Source organism: Apium graveolens, chromosome 9, assembly GCF_009905375.1.
Source record: "Apium graveolens cultivar Ventura chromosome 9, ASM990537v1, whole genome shotgun sequence".
NCBI classification, from domain to species: Eukaryota; Viridiplantae; Streptophyta; class Magnoliopsida; order Apiales; family Apiaceae; genus Apium; species Apium graveolens.
The window spans coordinates 280,329,742-280,348,835 of record NC_133655.1 but is presented as its reverse complement, the minus strand read 5'-3'; the positions used below and the strand labels follow the sequence as shown (position 1 = coordinate 280,348,835).

The 19,094-nt window shown below is 34.5% G+C and overlaps 2 protein-coding genes, 1 long non-coding RNA gene and 1 other non-coding gene across 4 annotated transcripts; 2 read left to right on the top strand and 2 right to left on the bottom strand.

The window, feature by feature from the left end:
- Positions 1–788: 788 nt before the first annotated feature.
- LOC141688606 (small nucleolar RNA R71) lies at positions 789–895 on the top strand. Its single transcript, XR_012562040.1, has one exon. It is a non-coding gene; the product is annotated as a small nucleolar RNA R71 (small nucleolar RNA).
- Positions 896–2,999: 2,104 nt separating this feature from the next.
- On the bottom strand, positions 3,000–3,654 carry LOC141686436 (protein FAR1-RELATED SEQUENCE 5-like). The gene is made up of 2 exons (XM_074491471.1): positions 3,422–3,654; positions 3,000–3,264 (listed from the first exon to the last, which is right to left on the bottom strand). The coding sequence occupies exons 1-2, from the start codon at positions 3,652–3,654 to the stop codon at positions 3,000–3,002; spliced, it is 498 nt and encodes a 165-aa protein (XP_074347572.1).
- A 3,771-nt stretch (positions 3,655–7,425) lies between these two features.
- Positions 7,426–14,188, bottom strand: LOC141686680 (3beta-hydroxysteroid-dehydrogenase/decarboxylase-like). The gene is made up of 13 exons (XM_074491729.1): positions 14,076–14,188; positions 13,519–13,777; positions 12,841–12,930; positions 12,620–12,753; positions 11,673–11,843; positions 10,982–11,107; positions 10,754–10,833; positions 9,977–10,175; positions 9,535–9,637; positions 9,134–9,308; positions 8,688–8,844; positions 7,941–8,007; positions 7,426–7,771 (listed from the first exon to the last, which is right to left on the bottom strand). The coding sequence occupies exons 2-13, from the start codon at positions 13,748–13,750 to the stop codon at positions 7,620–7,622; spliced, it is 1,686 nt and encodes a 561-aa protein (XP_074347830.1). The 5' UTR covers positions 13,751–13,777; positions 14,076–14,188; the 3' UTR covers positions 7,426–7,619.
- Positions 14,189–15,444: 1,256 nt separating this feature from the next.
- On the top strand, positions 15,445–16,573 carry LOC141683114 (uncharacterized). The gene is made up of 3 exons (XR_012560114.1): positions 15,445–15,817; positions 15,936–16,100; positions 16,200–16,573. It is a non-coding gene; the product is annotated as an uncharacterized LOC141683114 (long non-coding RNA).
- Positions 16,574–19,094: the final 2,521 nt, after the last annotated feature.

Below are 19,094 nucleotides of genomic sequence, written 5' to 3'. Positions count from 1 at the left end.
TCTTGAGTTTGTTCGGGATTCGCAACCTTTCCAGACCTTAACGTGATTGCCTTTACCTGCTCCTTAGCTTCCCTTTTTCCTGGCACCTCGGTGCCACTAGGTAATGTACCAGGCTGGTGATTATGCAAAGCATTGGCAATTTGCCCAATTTGATTTTCCAAGGTCTTGATGGAAACAGCTTGGCTCTTGCACATAAGCTTCAACTCATGTAGTTCAGATTTTTCATTGGCTTGTTGCAGCTGAAGTTGTTGTCTTGGTGCATATTGCGGTTGCTGAAAACCTGGGGGTTGTACTGCTTAACTGGATATTGCTGATAAGGCTGTTGAACCGCAATCTGAGCGTTGCTCCAGCTGAAATTAGGATGATTGCGGTTGTTAGGATGATAGGTGGCTGGCACTGATTGTTGCGAACACTGAAAATTGCTCACAAACTGAGCTGATTCACTAGAAATAGCACACCGATCAGTCTCATGGGCTCCAGCACAAAGTTCTCAGACACTGGTGATTTGATTAACTCCATAATTAGCCAAAGATTCCACCTTTATTGTCAAAGCCTTAAGTTGGGCAGCGATAGCAGTTGCTGCATCCAACTCCAGGATTCCTGCAACTTTTCCCTGAGTCAACCTCTAGGAAGGATTCTGGTACTCATTAGCAGCCATCAGTTCAATAAGTTCATAAGCTTCATCGTAGCTCTTACCCCACAAGGCTCCTCCTGATGCTGCATCCAGCATGAGTCTAGAAGTAGCACCTAATCCATTGTAGATGCAATTAATAATCATCCAATCAGGCATGCCATGATGCGGGCACTTCCTTAGAATCTCCTTATATCGATCCCAAGCCTCACACAAAGATTCTCCAGTTTGCTGAGCAAACTGAGTAAGGGCATTCCTGATTACAGCATTCTTCGCCATAGGGAAGAATTTAGTGAGAAACTTTTGCGCCAGATCTTCCCATTTAGTGACAGACCTTGGTGGTAGAGAATGTAACCAGCTCTTAGCCTTGTCCCTTAGAGAGAATGGGAAGAGTCGCAGCTTGATAGCATCTTCAGTCACATAAACTTGAAGGTGTCGCAGATCTCGATGAAATCCCTGATGTGCATGTTGGGGTCTTCGGTAGGAGAACCCCCAAACTGAACTGAGTTTTGTATCATCTGAATCGTGCTTGCCTTGATCTCAAAAGTGTTAGCCCCGATGGCTGGTCTGACGATGCTCGACTGAGTGTCATTAATCTTGGGTTGAGAATAGTCCATTAAAGCCTTCGGAATTTCTGCTTGATCTCCCATCGCTACTACAACTGGTTCTTCAACTTTTTCTTCTTCTTCTTCTACCTTCTTTTCTTCCCCAACAACTTCCCTACGAATTACCACAAGTTCTTCCACGGCTTTATCCAGTGTTCTCTTACGAGTACGCGAACGCGTATGTAGACACCCTCGCTAGAGTACCTGAAATAAGACAAGGAATCAGATAAGTAACAATGTCCGAGTAATGAACTTTAACGACCACTGATGGAAAGCACATAAACTATCAATTAACACTGCAGTCCCCGATAGTGGCGCCAAAAACTTGTTAGTCGATAAACAAGCGCTAATAATACACGCAAGTATACGAGTTCGCAAGTAGTATAGAATCTTTTCTAGTTCGTTCCCACAGAGACTGTATTGGTTAACTAATTAATTTATGCACCTAAGCAATAATGTATGGTTATTATTCAATGCTAAGACGATAACTGATTGAGATTGTTATTAACTAATAATTATAACTACGAGAATAAGATTGATTGAATTAATAAATATGACAAACATGGGATTCTAACTTCATTAAATACTTCATTCAATAGCCTTTTCATTCTTAACCTTAGCATGCAATGGTGATGATACTAATCAGATAACACAAAACTGATAAACGCCAACTTTCGTTGCACGATTACCATACTACCAGACATCCACAAAAGAGATAGAAGCTGAATAGACACCAATTATATTGAGACCCTATATGTCTACAAAATTTGACAGCATAACGGTTTAAGCACAAGTTATCTATCTTGATTACACAGGGCAAGTAAGATGATTAAAATTACCTACGAATCATGCATAACAATACATGAACCTATACTAGCATGGCAAGTTCTATATCCTTAAATTCATTTTTGCTTCATTAAGAATTAACACACTATCTTATAAGTTCGCGACGCTCATAAGACGAATACGCACAACCAATACTAGGTTATCATACAATCACCACACACTAAGGCATCAAACGAATTAACTAAAGAAATCCATAAATAAATCCGCTATAACCCCACGACACGATAACGATGTGGGTTCCGATATAAACCCGCTATAACCCCTACTCATCATCAATGTGGGTTCTGATCAAAACATGGTAAAACGAACGTAGTCTTTATAACGAATAATTAAAACCAAGTACAAAACAAGAGTATAGGTTCAACAAAATAAGAAACGAGCATCCAAGATTACAACTCAAAACAAAGATTCACAAGAATAAACTAGATCATCTTCGCCTTTGTTGAATTGTGCTATAGGTCTCTTGTCGTCTTCTCCTTGCGCTATGTCTTGGTCTCCCTTTAAAAAATGACTTAGAGTTGTTTATATAGCAGCCAAAGCAAGATAGAAGTCCTCCCAATTGTAAATCAATTAGAATCAGGATTCGAAAGTCCCGACCTGGCACGACCGCGCGTTTCATCAGTACGGGCGCGCTGGCTTTCTGACAAATGGGCGCGGCCGCGCGCTAGACCAGCGCGGGCGCGCCGTGCTTCTGGAAAAACTTCTGAATTTCTTTAAATCCTACTGCAATCGAGTTGGCTTCCGGAACTTTATTCTTTAGACACCACCCTAACACCATATTAGCATCAAAATAATGCTAATCCATCTGATTTTCTCAGTATATGCCTGAAATACAAAAATACTACAAAACACATCGAAAACATAAATAACTTGAGTACAAAACATCAATTCGAGCCTTTATAGAGCATTATAAAGTGTCATAAATGCCACTCAACAGTTACTAATGTGCCACAAACACAACAAATGTGTCGTGTTTGGTAGTTGAGATTGAATTGCCCCGCCATGGCTTGATCTTGATCGGTGATAATAGCCAAAAGTGTTTTTCCTTCAACGGCCTCTAACCAAGTACCCAAAACCCACTCAAATGTAGTCTTCAATTCATCACGCATTAGTGCAAATCCAAAGAGAACCGATTGATAGTGATGATTCACCCCGGTGAAAGGCACAAACGGCATGGCATACCTATTTGTTCGATATATTGTATCGAATGCAACCACATCACCAAAATTTTTGGAGGCCAACGACGACCGAGGGTCAACCCATAAAAGGCACTTCAATCTTCCTTCTTCATCAATTAGAGTCTGAATAAAAAAAAATTCCTCCACTTTCCTCTTCTAACCGATGTAACAAATCCAATCCCGCTTGAGCATCATTCACACCCAAATTATCTTTTCTAAAATCACGCACGACATTTCTCAAATGTTGGGCATGAAACCCTATTTGCTCCTCTCCTCCGTGCATTTTTCCAAATATACTCATTTGTTGTCTAGGTGCAATACCCGAGACATGGAAACTCTTAATTAAATTATTTTGAGCGGCGGTTACATGTCGCTCCCTTTTAATCAAACTCATCTTAGAAGACGACACAACTTCGTGATTGTGATTTAACTCCAACGATGTTATCTCCCAATGCCTTGTATTTCGCCTATTAATCACATAAATCCTAAATTTACATCCACTTTTAGGAAGTTTATCTCTACGCCTTTTTTCTTCGCACTGCCGACACTTTCTATCAAAACTTCTTCATCCTCTACGGGTTCTTTATCACGGTTTTCTCCCGCTAAATTATAAACATAAGTACGGGCATATATTGTTTTGTCCACACGCCTTTGTGTATTTTGGATCTTAATTGCAAACCCATTTTTCAAAGCGTAAACCCTAATTACATTTCCGGCGGCTACTAAATTAGGAAAATTTTGACTCAAGAAGGAAATTACAATATCTTCTTCTCCAACAACACTCTTATCCCTTGTCTCACTACTATCATGCATAAACTCACTATTTTCATGCAAATCTTCATTTTCAAATCTTTGTTCACTAACAAAATGTCTTCATCACAATCATCAACAAGGTTAACATAATCTACATTATCATTACGTTAGCATCTACCACTAACATCAACAACTTCACTATTTACAACATTATGAATCACTTTATCACTTTTTTTCAAAGCTTTTCTACCTTCAAACCTAGCAAACAACTTATCAATAACTAAAACAAGAAAAAAGCAAAAAATTTAGCTTACCAAATGGAAATTAGTGAGTAAGGATGAACAAAACCAATAAATCCCCCAAATTTGCTTTGCGATTTGACAAAAGTTGCACAAAAAGGAAAGTGTGATCGTTTCAGGGTTATAAACTGCAAGTACAGTGCTTCCGCTATTAAAAAGCGCGGAACTACTTTGCCTCCCGCAGATATTAAATCATGGACGTTGGATCGTGATTCAACGTTCACGACATTATATGTTGGTTAAGTGTTCCCGGACACATGATTGACAGGGAACATGACCCATCATCATTATCACTACATTTCGTCCCTTACATTTCGTCCCTTATTTTTCTATTTCACCGCTGTAGTTACTTGCACAAACCTAATCACTTTTTTTTATCATTTCTCTTCGATTTCAATGAGTTGTTATTTTTCTTATTCTAAATACACAATGTTGAATCCGGTTTAATTGTGCTACGATCATGTCAAGAAACAAAACTTCTCTCCTTCCGTGTCAAATTTCACATACTTATTTTTTGAAAGTACATTCGGGCAAGTGCCAAAGTTTAATTTTACTGTAGAGAACATCAACCAAATATTTCTCTTGACATAATATCTTACCATTATTTTGTCGGAGGGTTGTAATTATAAGGATGATTTTTGACACTTGTCTCCAATTTATCAGTCAGTTTAGGAATATAAAGCATCTAAATTTTTGAAAGACGTCCTTGTAAATACGTCACATGTGAATATAATCATGGTTTCAGATTTATCTCGTTCACTTTTCTTATTTTTCGTTCACCTTTCTTATTTTTTTAGATAAAAATGTCATTAAGTGCGTACAATAATATCATTGTGCATTTAAATTAATAAAAATGTATATAGTATATTTTTAATGGAAAAATTGTAATTTTTTAAAATTAATTATGTGATTACAATAATACACTCGTGCATTCACATTAAAAAAATATTTTATGCTCATATAAATTACGTGAGTACGTATTTAGGAGTATCAATCTCTGTTTATTATTGTATTGGTATTAACATTTGTGTTACTATATCTTTTTATCACACCTTATATTTGTCATATACTGAGCCGGGTTTTTACGAAAACAGTTTCCTTGTTCTTTGGAGTAGAGGCATGATCTGCGTACATTTTATCCTTCTCACGATATATATCGTGTATGTTTTATTTGATTTGCTTTAATATATTCGAAAAGGTACTTATAAGTTCTCTCATCATGCATGTGTTATACGGAAATAAACTGCCAATTTTTTTTTATCTTCTTTCTTCTTTATCTCCGATTTAGCCAACGATTTAAAATATGAACATATCATTGCGATCCTTTCATCGAATCAACAACATATTTGAAAATTTTTGTGTCTGGTGCAATTTTTTTCCAAAATAATAGTTTAAATTTCTGAAATTTGATTATATTACAAATCAGTATCATAATAAACTATATTTACCAGAGAACGTAAAGATGTACATGGGGACGTGCAGTGTTTGAGAAACCATGTTATTACATCTTAGGGATACATGGTTTTGTGTTACGTCCATATGGTCTCATGGGGATCATGACTTTGATATGTGATTGATTGATTGACAGTAATTTAAAGAGAAAAATAACTAGATAAGTATCATGTAAATTATATAACCAACCAATTTTTGTCTTAATCATCTTGTAAATTACATGATCAAATTTTTATTTATTTGTAATTGTTATTAGTCATATAATGTAACTTTTCAGATTTTGCATTATGCACATGCACACAAGCGGGCAGGAAATGGGCTTTTTACTCTTTTCGGTTATGTTTGGTTGGTTGACTTTTCTACACACATTTCTACTACGTGAACGAATAGTTAAAAATAATAATTTATAAAATCTTCTTATTATAAATAAAAATATGCAAATAAAACTTTGGTTTACAAAAAAAAATTGAAAATTATTATAATAATCATACGATCAAAATACTTAAAGTTGTGTGTAGAAAAGTCAAGTGACACATAAAAAGAAACAAAGGGAGTAACATATTTTAATTTTTTTTTATTTTGAATAGAAATAATATAAAAATCACACTTTTACAAAAAATAAAAAAATTGAAATGTATAATTTCTAAGTATTTTTACCGTACATATTAAAATGTGAGCAAAAAGAAATGTCAACTTTTGTGGGATGAAGGGAGTATAATTAAATTACTATTGATCACAAACCGTATAAAATTACAAATCAAATTTTCGTAAATATTTTAAAAAAATAATAAACTAACAAATAAGTTTAGAAAAATAGCCTTTTTTGATAATTTCTCCTTTTGAAGGTTACCTCTGAACTTTTTCATGCACTCCGGAATGTTTTGACAGTTATTATAATCAGGGTGAAAATCAAATTAGTCACCATTTTGGAAGATTTGCTCAAAATACTGATTAGCTGGATGTTCCGTCCAAAATAACCACTGAAATACGCGTTTCTCACATGCGAATATTATAAAAATTTGTAAAGAACACGCATATGACTTTTCTTTTTTTTATCGTAAGTAACCCGCAGCCGCTACCCTTTAGGTGTAGCCTGCAAACCACATAAACCAAGGTAAACCGCGAATACGCATCATGAAAAAAAAATGCATACTTAGCGTACGTGTTCTTTACCAATTTTAAAAATACTGAAAATGCGTGCTAAAAATACGTAATCCGTGAGCATTTAGGGTGTAATATACATACATTTTCGGCACTTGAAACTGAAAAATGATACATTTTGGACATTCTTTCTTATAATTACTAGTATTAAATTTTAATTAAATTTCAAGTTTTTTTAATGAAAAATATATTCCACCTCATAAAATTCTGAAAAAATGTCATCCCTACTTCTTATTTTACCCTAGAAGTTGAAAGTACTAGTTTTTTTTTTTTTTTGACTAATTTTGGCTTAGCCTTACAAATGAGTATCTGTCCTCAACAATTCTCGGGGTGAGACAGGATCGAACCCAGGATCTGGGACGACAGAGGATAAGCCCTTTACCACTTCAGCTATCCAACCGTGCTCAGAAGTTGAAAGTACTAGTTAAGATACTTCAAAAGACAACATTATAATTATTGAATTTTAAGAAATATAGGTACAAAAGATTTTATCTCAAGAATAAATGCAACTTAAAAGCACTTAGTTATAGATTTTGACAATAGTTCTTCCATGCAATCAACAATGGTTTATGCTCTAAGATTATGTACACAACTAAATCATGTTGGCACTCTCTTCATACATAATAGTTTGAAGTACAAGATACAGCCCCCCTTGTCACCTTGGCATCTAATGGAATGATTTCGCAGCTGTTGATTATTCACTTTTGCCAACTTTGATGGGACTCAACTTTTGCAGATTCTCGGAATTTACCTTGGACACAAAAGAGAAGCTGTATTGGAACAAACTATCGATTTCTTCTTCGTACATCTCGTATAGAGAGAAACCAACAAATGCTAAGGGGATTGCTGCAACAAAAGAATCCAATTTATTGAATTTAGGTGCCATTGCTCCACGAAATCTTGGTAAATTGTAACTGATATTAAAATGCTATTACATCTTCAGTTTCAGAGTAGTAATTTACAAAATGAAATATGCTTGGGGTGGTGAAAGAAGCAACAGATAGGGTTTACAAACCTTTTAAAAATAGACCTCGAGGCGATGTTGATGCAAGGAAGCGCACAGCTACTAGATAGATTACCATCTGTTCCAAGGAACAATACAGGATGCATGAATGCATGTGTTATAAAAATGAGAAATCACATTAGAATGAGAATATGTATAATTTGAAGTTGGATCCTGGATCAAAAATTAATATTTGGAAGTTACTACTATATTTTCAACATTAATATTGACCCTGTCAGGAAAATCCAACATTTAAGGAGAACATTGGTATCATCTTCGATCTTCGTAACTGATAGAGCTTAGAAGTGAATACTAGTTGTGAAGTTTCTGATACTGAAGACAAATATTCTAGGATCAGCAGGTTCTGGATAATGTTTACAGAATACACAGACGTGAGATGTATTGCGATATTGTGAGATACTGTAATCTGTAATATATTTGCTTACAGTAAGTCATCTATTCTTAGTTGTCATTGCCAATGCATAGGTACACGATTAATATCCCGGAGATAGAGACAAGATCGCGGTAATAAAGAATAGATTGTTTAGAGATTAGGGACTCATTTGTGTATATGTGGAGGTATTGAATATGTAAATGTATATTGTTTTTAACTACTATATGACTGACATGGTGGCAGAAACTAACCAGAATTGTCAATTGTTAGAAGTCAGGGAGCTACATCTAATCAGTTCTCAAATACAAACCCAACTAAACGTACATTAATGACGAGATGTGAATGTTAGCATTTAGCAGGAGTACCTTCAGGAAGAGGTTCCAGTCATTCCCGCAACAAAGGGATTTCAAATCATTTATTGTCGAATTCCAGTAAGAAGCCATTGCTAAAGCAGCTTTATGTGACCAATCTTCTGACATATGGAATCTGGACTCGGGTATTTTTTCAACTGTATATTTTAATCTGCATAAGCATAAAGCCATATTAGATAGTATCATTCTGGAAAATGCTACTTCTAGGCTCTAGCATTTAGCTGTTAAATTACACATATTTGCAAATAAAACCATATTTGGATTGAATCATCTGTAATACCAACAAACTATGAGTTTCTGCAACCGTTGGATCAAAAATTTAAATTTTTGACGAGTTCATTAAGATCAAAATTCTAAGAAGTCAAAATTTTAACTTAAATCTTCTATATGTTTATATATTTGCAAGTCCAGGGGCGTCAAGTAAGTATGAGAATACATACAGTTTCTTCGGTGATCTTCCATGAATGAACAAGAAGATTGCTTCCCATGATAGTAGTTTGCAAAGTGCAGTGATTATGGTATAGCAAGGTGCTATAAAATTCAAGTAGAAGACAAACAAAACCAGCAATGTGGCAAGTGTTTGCTTTTTACTCCTCCAAAGAAGTATGTCAGCAACTGAAATCATATTATCACCAGAAAAATTGTTATTAATTCCCTAAGTTAAAATAAAAACCTTATTTATTCCACTTGCATAAAGTTACCAATCTGAACAAATTATAATAATTTGGCACATGTTTGGTATTTTAAGCTAATGTAGCTGAAACCAGCAATGTTTAGTATTTTATACAGGATATTTTAGAAATAACATGAAGTTTATAGTTAGAAGGTATATTTATCATACCCCTTCCTCTGCCAAGATATATTGAAGCTTTAGATGGACCTTCTCTTCGATTCAATTCAGCCCTTAAGTGCGAGAATGAGTCTATTGTCCTGCTGATACCTTCCTGTAGAATTATTCTTACCTCAGTTCAACAATTGAAATTAGAAATTACAGTGTAAATGGATAAAAGTATATCACTATGTCTATAAATCTTTATCACCTTGGTCTTATGCATAAGAATTGGTGACTATATGTAACAAAAATTAAATTATTTGGAAATCCAAGACAGAGATTTTGGTATTGCATTCGTGCTTGGAAATTAAAATTAAGAATTATGCATAAATTCCTAAAACTAGGAACAGATTAAGGAAGAGATGATAATTACTAAATTCCAGATTTTTGCGCCCAATAAACTAGAATACTAGATCTAGAAAAGTTAAGTGATGTCATAGGATTTGAGCACCTTAAGTGGAACGATTGGTGAGTAGCCAAGTCTGTCATTTGCTTTTGTGCAATTAAATGTCCGATTACAAGAGAGGAGTCTGACTCGTGAAGGTGTAAAATGAGGAGCCTTCATTCCATACTGGGCAAAAGCTGTATATATTCCCGCCATCATATGCGCCATTGGCATCACAACGCGGACAGGAACTCTATAGCGTGGCCTGTAAACTACATAAAATCAGATTTAACAATTTTGTGCATTGTGAATACATTAATGTGATTCCCCACTTGGCAAGGAATAAATAAAACTGAATAATATGGTAATACAGACCATAACCGATACTTTTAAAAAAATTGTCAATGCTTAAACATATGACTATGTTTGTCTCTTCAAAAGAACAAATTAACATGTATATGCATGTCAAACTCCATAATCAGAGCCTTATCACGAAGCTGCCCTAGGTTTGTTTAACGCTCAACTTCTAAAACTTATAGTTTTTCTTTTAATGTGAGCTATATGCTAAGAAGCCTGAGGCCTAATGAATGGCACCGACTCAAAGAAGAGTCATTTTTAATATTTATGTCCGTAAAAAAATTACATTATTATTGACGATATTCAGTCGTGTAAACAGTACATGACTTAGCATCACGCTTAGCTTGTTCAAACTACCTCCCCAAGCAGAAATATAAATATTAAGCTCCACATTGAACAACTATTGTCGATTTAAGATGTAATATACTGCAACTATGATAATAGGCTAAATCCTGACCCTCTCACTGAAAGAGGGAATTAATGTACCTATTATAGCCAAGACCAGTAAGAATAAGAGAGGCAAACTCCCAAAATTTGATTGGCTCCATATTTGTAATAAAGTATGCCTGCAAAACTAAACTGTGTTTGAAACCTGACAGTTTAAATAGGAAAAATCAAGAATATCTTGATATGTCTTAGTAGTTCCTGTTTCTATATAAATAACATAAATAACTGCGTGCAAAAGAAAGCTTCTACTCGTTTTTTTCAAATTACCTCGCCTGAAGCTTTTTTTGCGACATCCTCCCCAGCTGCTAGAGCTCTTTCGGCACATATATGAGCATGTGCGACATTTTCGACATAAGTAAAATCGTACATGTTCTTACCATCACCGATGATGAACTGGTCATTAAGAAAAGCAAAGGGCAATTTTAAACGAAAAGTAAAAAAAATGGCAAACAAGAGAGGATCAAGTGTTCATAATAAGCATGCTGACAAATTTTATAGATTCATGAGTCTGAAGTGTTTCAACTTTTAACAGTACTAGAGGAAGCTCTAGAAAATATCATTATAACGTCAGGTTGTTTCAGGACATTTAAGTTTAAGTCATTGTATGACTATCCAAAGTATGACCAAAGTATGCAAAGTCTATCTTCTCTCCAATGGATAAGGAACTATATCACCAAACCACAGGCGTTTTGTTTCATTTATGTTAAACTACCTATCATCAGTTTGCTGAGTCATCCTCAATTAATGAATTAATAAAGATAATCACATTCTCTTTAGATATTTTTTGAAATCAATACTAGTTATTTAAAGGTTACTGGTTGATATTTGAGCGATGGTGTAATTTTTAAAGATATGTTGCAGAGAAAAAATGCAAATAATAGTCTGTACATTAAGATCTATTTATGATGAAAACTAAACTCATGGAAAGCATAACTAAGAGATTGAAAGGGGTAATTACCTTGGCTTTTCCTGTCCTTGCAGCATGAACAATAGATGGAACAAGTAATTTATCGCCAGGACCAAAAATGCTGCTAGGACGAATGCAGCAAGTAAGAAGCCCATTGACACCGTTGGATTTGAGGACTAATGCTTCTCCATCAGCTTTAGTTGCAGAATATGAATCATTATGCTGAAACAGGTAGTATGCATCATTATGCATGAACAAATACAGTACACAAAACTTGGTTGCAATGACTAAAGTTTTGGTAAGTCGTTAAAAATCAGTGGAAGTAGTTCGATACTTTATTTATATCTTTATAAGAATGGAACTTCTAATCGCAGCCTCGGGAATGTTCAATGAGCAAATCACTGGATGCATGAAATACTACTCACAAATCATGCACTTTGATGATTTCACTAGTAAAACATGTTTTGCTGAACCAGTGAACAATTTTTTCAACCAGTGCCCTTTGCTTTAAACACACAGTGCTGTAGATCACCAACACTTTGAGTTTGAGATCTCAACTTGAACTATATATAGCGATCGCGTAGAAATCAAATTAACTCGACTGGATAGAAATATACTAATTAGACTAGTTTATGAAGGATGTGAAGATTAAATGAACTATGATGGCAAGTTAATCACAACTTCAATAAATTAAAGATAAACATGGAAAGAATAAACAGAATCATAAAGAAAGAAAACTTCACCGCCAGTGATTTTCAGCTTTTCACAAACAAAGAAACAGATTTGAAATAGTAGTGCTTTTACAAAAAAATGTTCGAGAAGGAATTTGATGTCTTTTCTAAACCATAGCCAGATCGGAAAATAACTCACTATCAGACAGAAGAATGAAAAAAGAAAACTTCATTACAGTTATTTTCACAAAGTACGAACAGACAGACTGGAAATTAGCAGTTTTACAATAAAGATGTTTAAGAAGGACGTTGATGTTAATTCAGTACCTTAGCAGAATAAGGCAGTGACTCGTCCCCATTATAAATGCCGTTAACTCCATCAAACACCACGCTAGGAGAGCTAGTGTAAATCAATCTTTTTACTTTATGCTCCACACATGCCTCGATTATATTCACAGTCCCTATATTTTATCAATAAAATATGTCAAGGTAACAATTAAGTGACAGAAAAGCCCAGAAGCATATTCTAAAGACCCAGTATAAACAACCTTGTACATTCACTGGCTGATGGACCTGGTAGTTATCGATGGATGAATCTGGGGCAGCCATGTGGAAAACAACCTCTGCTCCATGGCAAACTGCATACAGTATAATAATGATAGGCATTTCTTGATAAGTTTATAGCATACATTCAGCTATTATCAGCAAAACAGTTTAATGAAGTTCAAGAAACAGGTTACTCCTGGGTTCAGACTTCTTGGTTTTGCGATGATTAATTATAATGTCACAGACATGCTCATTTTGATACCTTATATTACATTCTAAGATAAAAAAGAACCTACAAACCTTTTTTCTGATTCCTAACGTCCACTTGGGCCATGTTTCTTTCGCCAGGATTATAATCCACTATTGGCTTATTTACTCTGACTTTAAAGGACTATCATCCTATGGACAATTTGCATATTTGCTTTTCTTATGATCCAGAATTGTTTATGGGAATATTTTAAGTGATTAATTATGGCAAAATTAGTACAAATGTACAATTCATAAATAGTGAAATGTTTATAGTGTTAGCAAACAAAGATAGCCATAGTAAATTGGTACCATAACGACATTGAGATATCAACAAACACTAACCTATCAAAATCTACGGAAAGCTACAATATTATTAAAAGATTTAACTATCAATGCAATTCATCATAGCATATGAATTACACATATCTAACCTTCAAAAACTTGGGACTTGTCACAAAGATCAGTAGATACATATTGAGCACGTCCTTTGTGAAGAGCATCGCCAAGGATTCCCTTCTCCTCGTAGGAATCTAGCTTGATAGAAGGGGCCAAATCCGCAATACGAACTGAATACATATCATGATGAAGCAGCATTTCCACCAAATGCCGCGCAGCAAAGCCCCTCCCCCCTATCACTACACACCATCTCTCTTGTGCAGACATTTTTCTTCTTTTTATATCTTTTCAATTCTGTAAACAAACATACACATTACTGGAAAATTCATGTCGAATTCACTGCAAATTAACTAGCAGGACATTTAAACAATAAAATAGGTACTTTGTTCATATTACACAATATGCATGGTTAACACAAACAATCATTTTTACATTATGTAAACATACCACAATTTTAATATAATTATAGCTAAATCAGGGCATGCATTCATTAAAATTAATAATGATAATTAAAATCTAGGGTTACAAACAATATATTGTGATCATTGATCAATGAACATGCACATTGACATTAAAATGGTAAAAAGAATACCTTAAAAAACTTGTGTTTCTTGAATCTTTATTACTGCAGCACCACCAGATAATTGTTCTTAGAAATATGAAAGATTTCAAGATCCGCTAGGGAAAGTATCGGAGAAGAATAACGATTTAATTTAGGAATAAATTAATTTTGTTAGCCAAAAAAAATTAAAATGCAGAGTAACTAAATAGTTTTGCACCAAAAACAGAGAAGAGCCTTTTATATCAAATTGTAAAATAATTGGCCCAGCCTACCTAATTTCACAATCCGGCCCATGATATTTTTTATGCCCTTTCCTTTGCAGAGGATAAATGTCTGAAGAGGGACTTTATCATATTATATGCAAAAGAAATGTATTTTAAAATTTAATTAATTTTAAATTAAACAAATACTAAAATTTAGATATATATATAGGGGCTATTCCAATAGAAACCAATTTTGAATAGAAACTAAAATCAAATAATTTTTTTTTAAAAAAATTAATTCGAAATATAAGACATATCGTATGCAAATCAATCGTTGAGAGATGTAGAAAAATATAGTGAAATCAGATTTTAAAAAAAAACTTACGGTTTGACGGGAAAATCAAAATAAAAACGGAGTGCAAAAGCTGAAATTGGGTGTGGTAGGGTGCAGAGTAGTTGGGTGGGGTGATATAAGGGGGTGAAAAACCAAAATACCCACCATTCGGGGAGATTTGCCCAAAATACCTATTGGCGGGATGTTCCGCCCTTTTTACCCACTGAATACGCATGTCAGAAATGCGGATTCAAATTTTAAAATTTTAACAAAGAATACGCATGTTCAACATGCGTATTAACTTTTTGTTTTTTTGTGAATACGCATGTTGAACATGCGTATTCTTTAATACGAATGTTCAACATGCGTACCCTTTATTGAATTTTTGGAGGCTGAATACGCATCCCTGAAATGCGTATTCCGTAGGTATTTTGGGCGGTTCGCGCGCATCTGGGCATTTTGGGCAGTTGAAGGTGGAAAATGGTGTATTTTGGGCATTCTTTCGATATAAGGGGGCTATTAGATTAGGTAGATCTAATGACTTAGAATTTTAGTTTGTATTTGATCATTCCCCTATATATAAATATCTTCTTTACGTTCCCCTATTTTTTTATATTTAAGTTCGTCATTCCCCTATATATATATATATATAATATAAATCCTGAATCCACAATCCCATTTTTTTACACCCCATGCCCCAACTCTTTTACCTAATTTACACATAATGCCACTAAACAATTAACCTATCACACATTATTATTACAATTTTCCTGGTACCCTTCAACCAAACTGAAGGAGACCCGCACGTGTTTAACCCATGAATATTTTAAAGCTAAAGCCTTAAAACCCGGTTACTTTTCACTTTTGTGTACGTAAAGTGTAAAAGTTGATTTTGCTATCACCCATCTGAGTATTCAAACAATTCAAATTTAACTTTCAAAATTCAAAGCACAGTAATTTAGAAGACCATCATTCTTCATTTTCATCTCCAGATTATAAGTTATGAAAGAGGTGCGTAATTATAATCACTTGAAATTGGATAACTTCACTTCCTTCGTTTCCGATCTTCGTAAGTTTTATACCCCAGTTTGCGTAAATTCCTTTTCTCTGAATTAATTATCCTTACATCCTTAAATTTCTGATAAAAATTCTTTTTGCAGGTACTAGCAGGAAGAAATTGCTGAAGACTGGTGTTAGTAACAAAGAGAATGAGTTTAAATTTAGTTTAAATGGAGGTAAACCCATGTTCCCCAATTTAATGTATGATCTTTGTTATAACTAGATCTTTTTTACTCCCACTTTGTCTTTTTTAGATCTTCAATACTCCACATATTTGATAATGTTCTTTTTTAGATGTACTACATAGCTCTGCACAGCTTTATTCATCTACTACCACCTGTCCACTACAATAGAGAAGAAATTCCAGAGAAGCACTGAGTGAAATTCGAAATTTACGTGGTTCAGGTGGTAACAATGACAACAACAATCGTGCTAATTATCCAAGTACTCAGACAACAGGTACCTCTTCTATCCTATTTTCATGAGCAGCTTTAAATTTACCATGACAAGTTTGTCATACTTAATTGTTTGTAGATAATTGGATGTCTCAATTGTTAGGGAATGTATCTAAAAGCCACGAAAATTCAATATATACACCTTCTCCCGGAAATAATGAAAATATTTATGTGCGGTCCCCACTGAGTGGAACTTCTTCGAATATTAATCCATCTTCTTCCCTAACAAAGAAGCCACCTAATTACAATCTATCTCTGCCGATTCCTTCTATACCCCTTTCGACATCTTTAAATACCAAGGATGCGGTGTTTAACAAAGCAGGTATATTTATGTTCTACAATCCTATTTAGATACTTCATTCAGTTTATGATACAGGAATTATAATCGCATTATAAATTTTGACAGATACCGGTTTAAAGAAGAAGCATTTAACTTCCAAAAAGAATACCCGAACAACATTCGGGGATTCGTCATTATCGCCGTCATTTACATCCCAAGACAACTATGGTGATACACCAGGTCTTTATATTATCAATTTGTCAAACTATTTACAGACTGTATTTGTCATTATCTTATATTTCCTTATAATCCTCTTTCCATTGTTACTTACTCTTTTGGAACTAATATTAATGTTCTACATATTAGAGATGACATGAAGGTTCCTTATTTTACCTACACTATTCCATGCAGCTACATTTCATCCAAACTATAAAACTTTTCCCAGATATAAGGAAAATGTATTTGTCCGCTCTCCGTTAAGTGGATCTCCGTCTATTCTGAATCCATCTTCTTCCGTCCCTGGAACATGACAGAGTACCACCTTACCAAAGTCCACAGGTTCGGTACCCTTTTCTACCATTGTTCACAATCCGACTGCATCCTTCAAAAGAACTGGTATTTTGAAGTGTTGTATTTGTGATTACATACTTCGTGGACTCTACATATGAATAAGAATAATTTCATGAGGTTGTAATTTTTTTATAATTTTTTGGCAGATGACCAGTTCAAGAAGAAGAATGTACATACTAAAACGAATAGTAGATTACAATCCGATATTGAATCAATATCAAAGTCATTTACATTTGAAGAGAATTATGATGACACCGGAGGTCTGCATATAATCCTCTTTTGCTATTCTGTTTTCATTTTAATTGACTAAATTGAAAATACTTTCATTATGGACTTAATGTTTTTGTGTTCCTAATTTATTTGTAGATGTATCAACAGTTTCTTTTCCACGAAATGATGAAAGTGACCTGTTATGGGATGATGGTATAGTACATTTGTTTGAAGATATATGTTTGTCATACACGTACGCTCTATTTTTTTTATCAAATATACTGATCGACAAATAATTTTGTCTTGACAGATTATGAATATGGAAACGAAGAAGTTGAAAACCGTATGTTTGAAGAGTCTAACGTAGTCCAGAAAGAAGGTACTTTAATCCAAATTTTGCCTTTTTAATGCAATTAAACTTAGGAGTGTATGTATGAAATAATGTACTGATATGTATTATTTTATTATATCCACAGTACCAGAAGGGTATGTATTAAAAAGTTACACCTACTGAATGTCGTACAAAATGTCAGACAATAAAATTTATTGCTATGATCCACCATTGATATGTATTATTTTATATCCACAGTACCAGAAGGGTATGTATCTTTAGGTGCACCTACTGAATGTTGTACAAAATGTCATGCAATAATGTGGAAAGAAGAAAGATCGAACAAAAATGTCAAACGTGGTCCACCCAAATTCAACGTATGTTGTCAACAAGGACAAATTAAACTGCCACGTACTCGGCCAACACCATCTTATTTAAAGAATCTTTATACTCATCCGAAGAAAAGTAGAGCCTTCAAAAGATGTATTCGTTTGTACAATGCAATGTTTGCGTTCACGTCTATGGGGGTAAAGTTGATCACTCTATCAATTGTGGTAAAGCTCCTTACGTGTACCGTCTTAATGGTCAAAACCATCACGTTTTTGGGTCTTTGATCCCTGATGAAGGAAATGATCCCAAATTTTGCCAATTATACATCTATAATACAGAGCATGAAGTGGAGAATCGGATGAGGTGGTTAAATGTAGATAGTGGTGACACTGTTGAAAGTGAAATAGTTGATGGTTTGGTACAAATGTTGGATGAAACAAATGAGTTAGTAAAAAAATTTAGGAAAGCACGTGATCGTTTCAAGGATAATCCCATTAGAGATTTTGTAGTGAAGTTAAAGGTCTGTCGCTCGGAGAGTGGTAGGAAGAATAATATAGGGTCGTCTAATGAAGTTGCTGGAGTTATGGTTGGTGATGTTGAGACAACTGTTGGTGAAAGAGATATAATCATCCAAAAGTATAACGAAGATCTTGAACGTGTGTCATCAATTCATCCAAAACTGATGGCGCTGCAGTATCCCATGCTTTTTCCATTTGGTGAAGATGGTTACCATGACGAAATCCCATATGTAGATTCTGAAACTCAGACAAAAAAAAAGAGGAAAAGAATCATAATGAAGGAATACTATTCCTACAAACTGCAAGTACGAAAGAATGAAGGTATTGAAATATATTCTTAAAACAACATCATATAGTGTCACTGTTTATGCATTACTGTTATTTAAATTCCTTATATTATTATCTCTTTAGGTGAACATGTTCGTTTAGCTGGTCGTCTTTACCAACAGTACGTAGTTGATGCCTTCTCATGTGTAGAGCAAGCCCGCTTGTGGTGGTTGCGTACCCATCAGAAAAATTTGCGAAGCGATTTGTACAGTTCTGTAGCAAAGAAATTTGCCAGTGGTGTAACTGAAATAACCAATATTGGTAAAGGTTTTGTTCTGCCTGCCAATTTTTTAGGTTCCCAACGGTACATGCAACAGAATTTTCAAGACGCGCTAGCAGTATGTAGAGTTGTTGGACATCCTGACATATTCCTTACCATGACATGCAACCCCTTTGGGATGAAATTCTGCAGATGATGAAAGTCTTACCTGG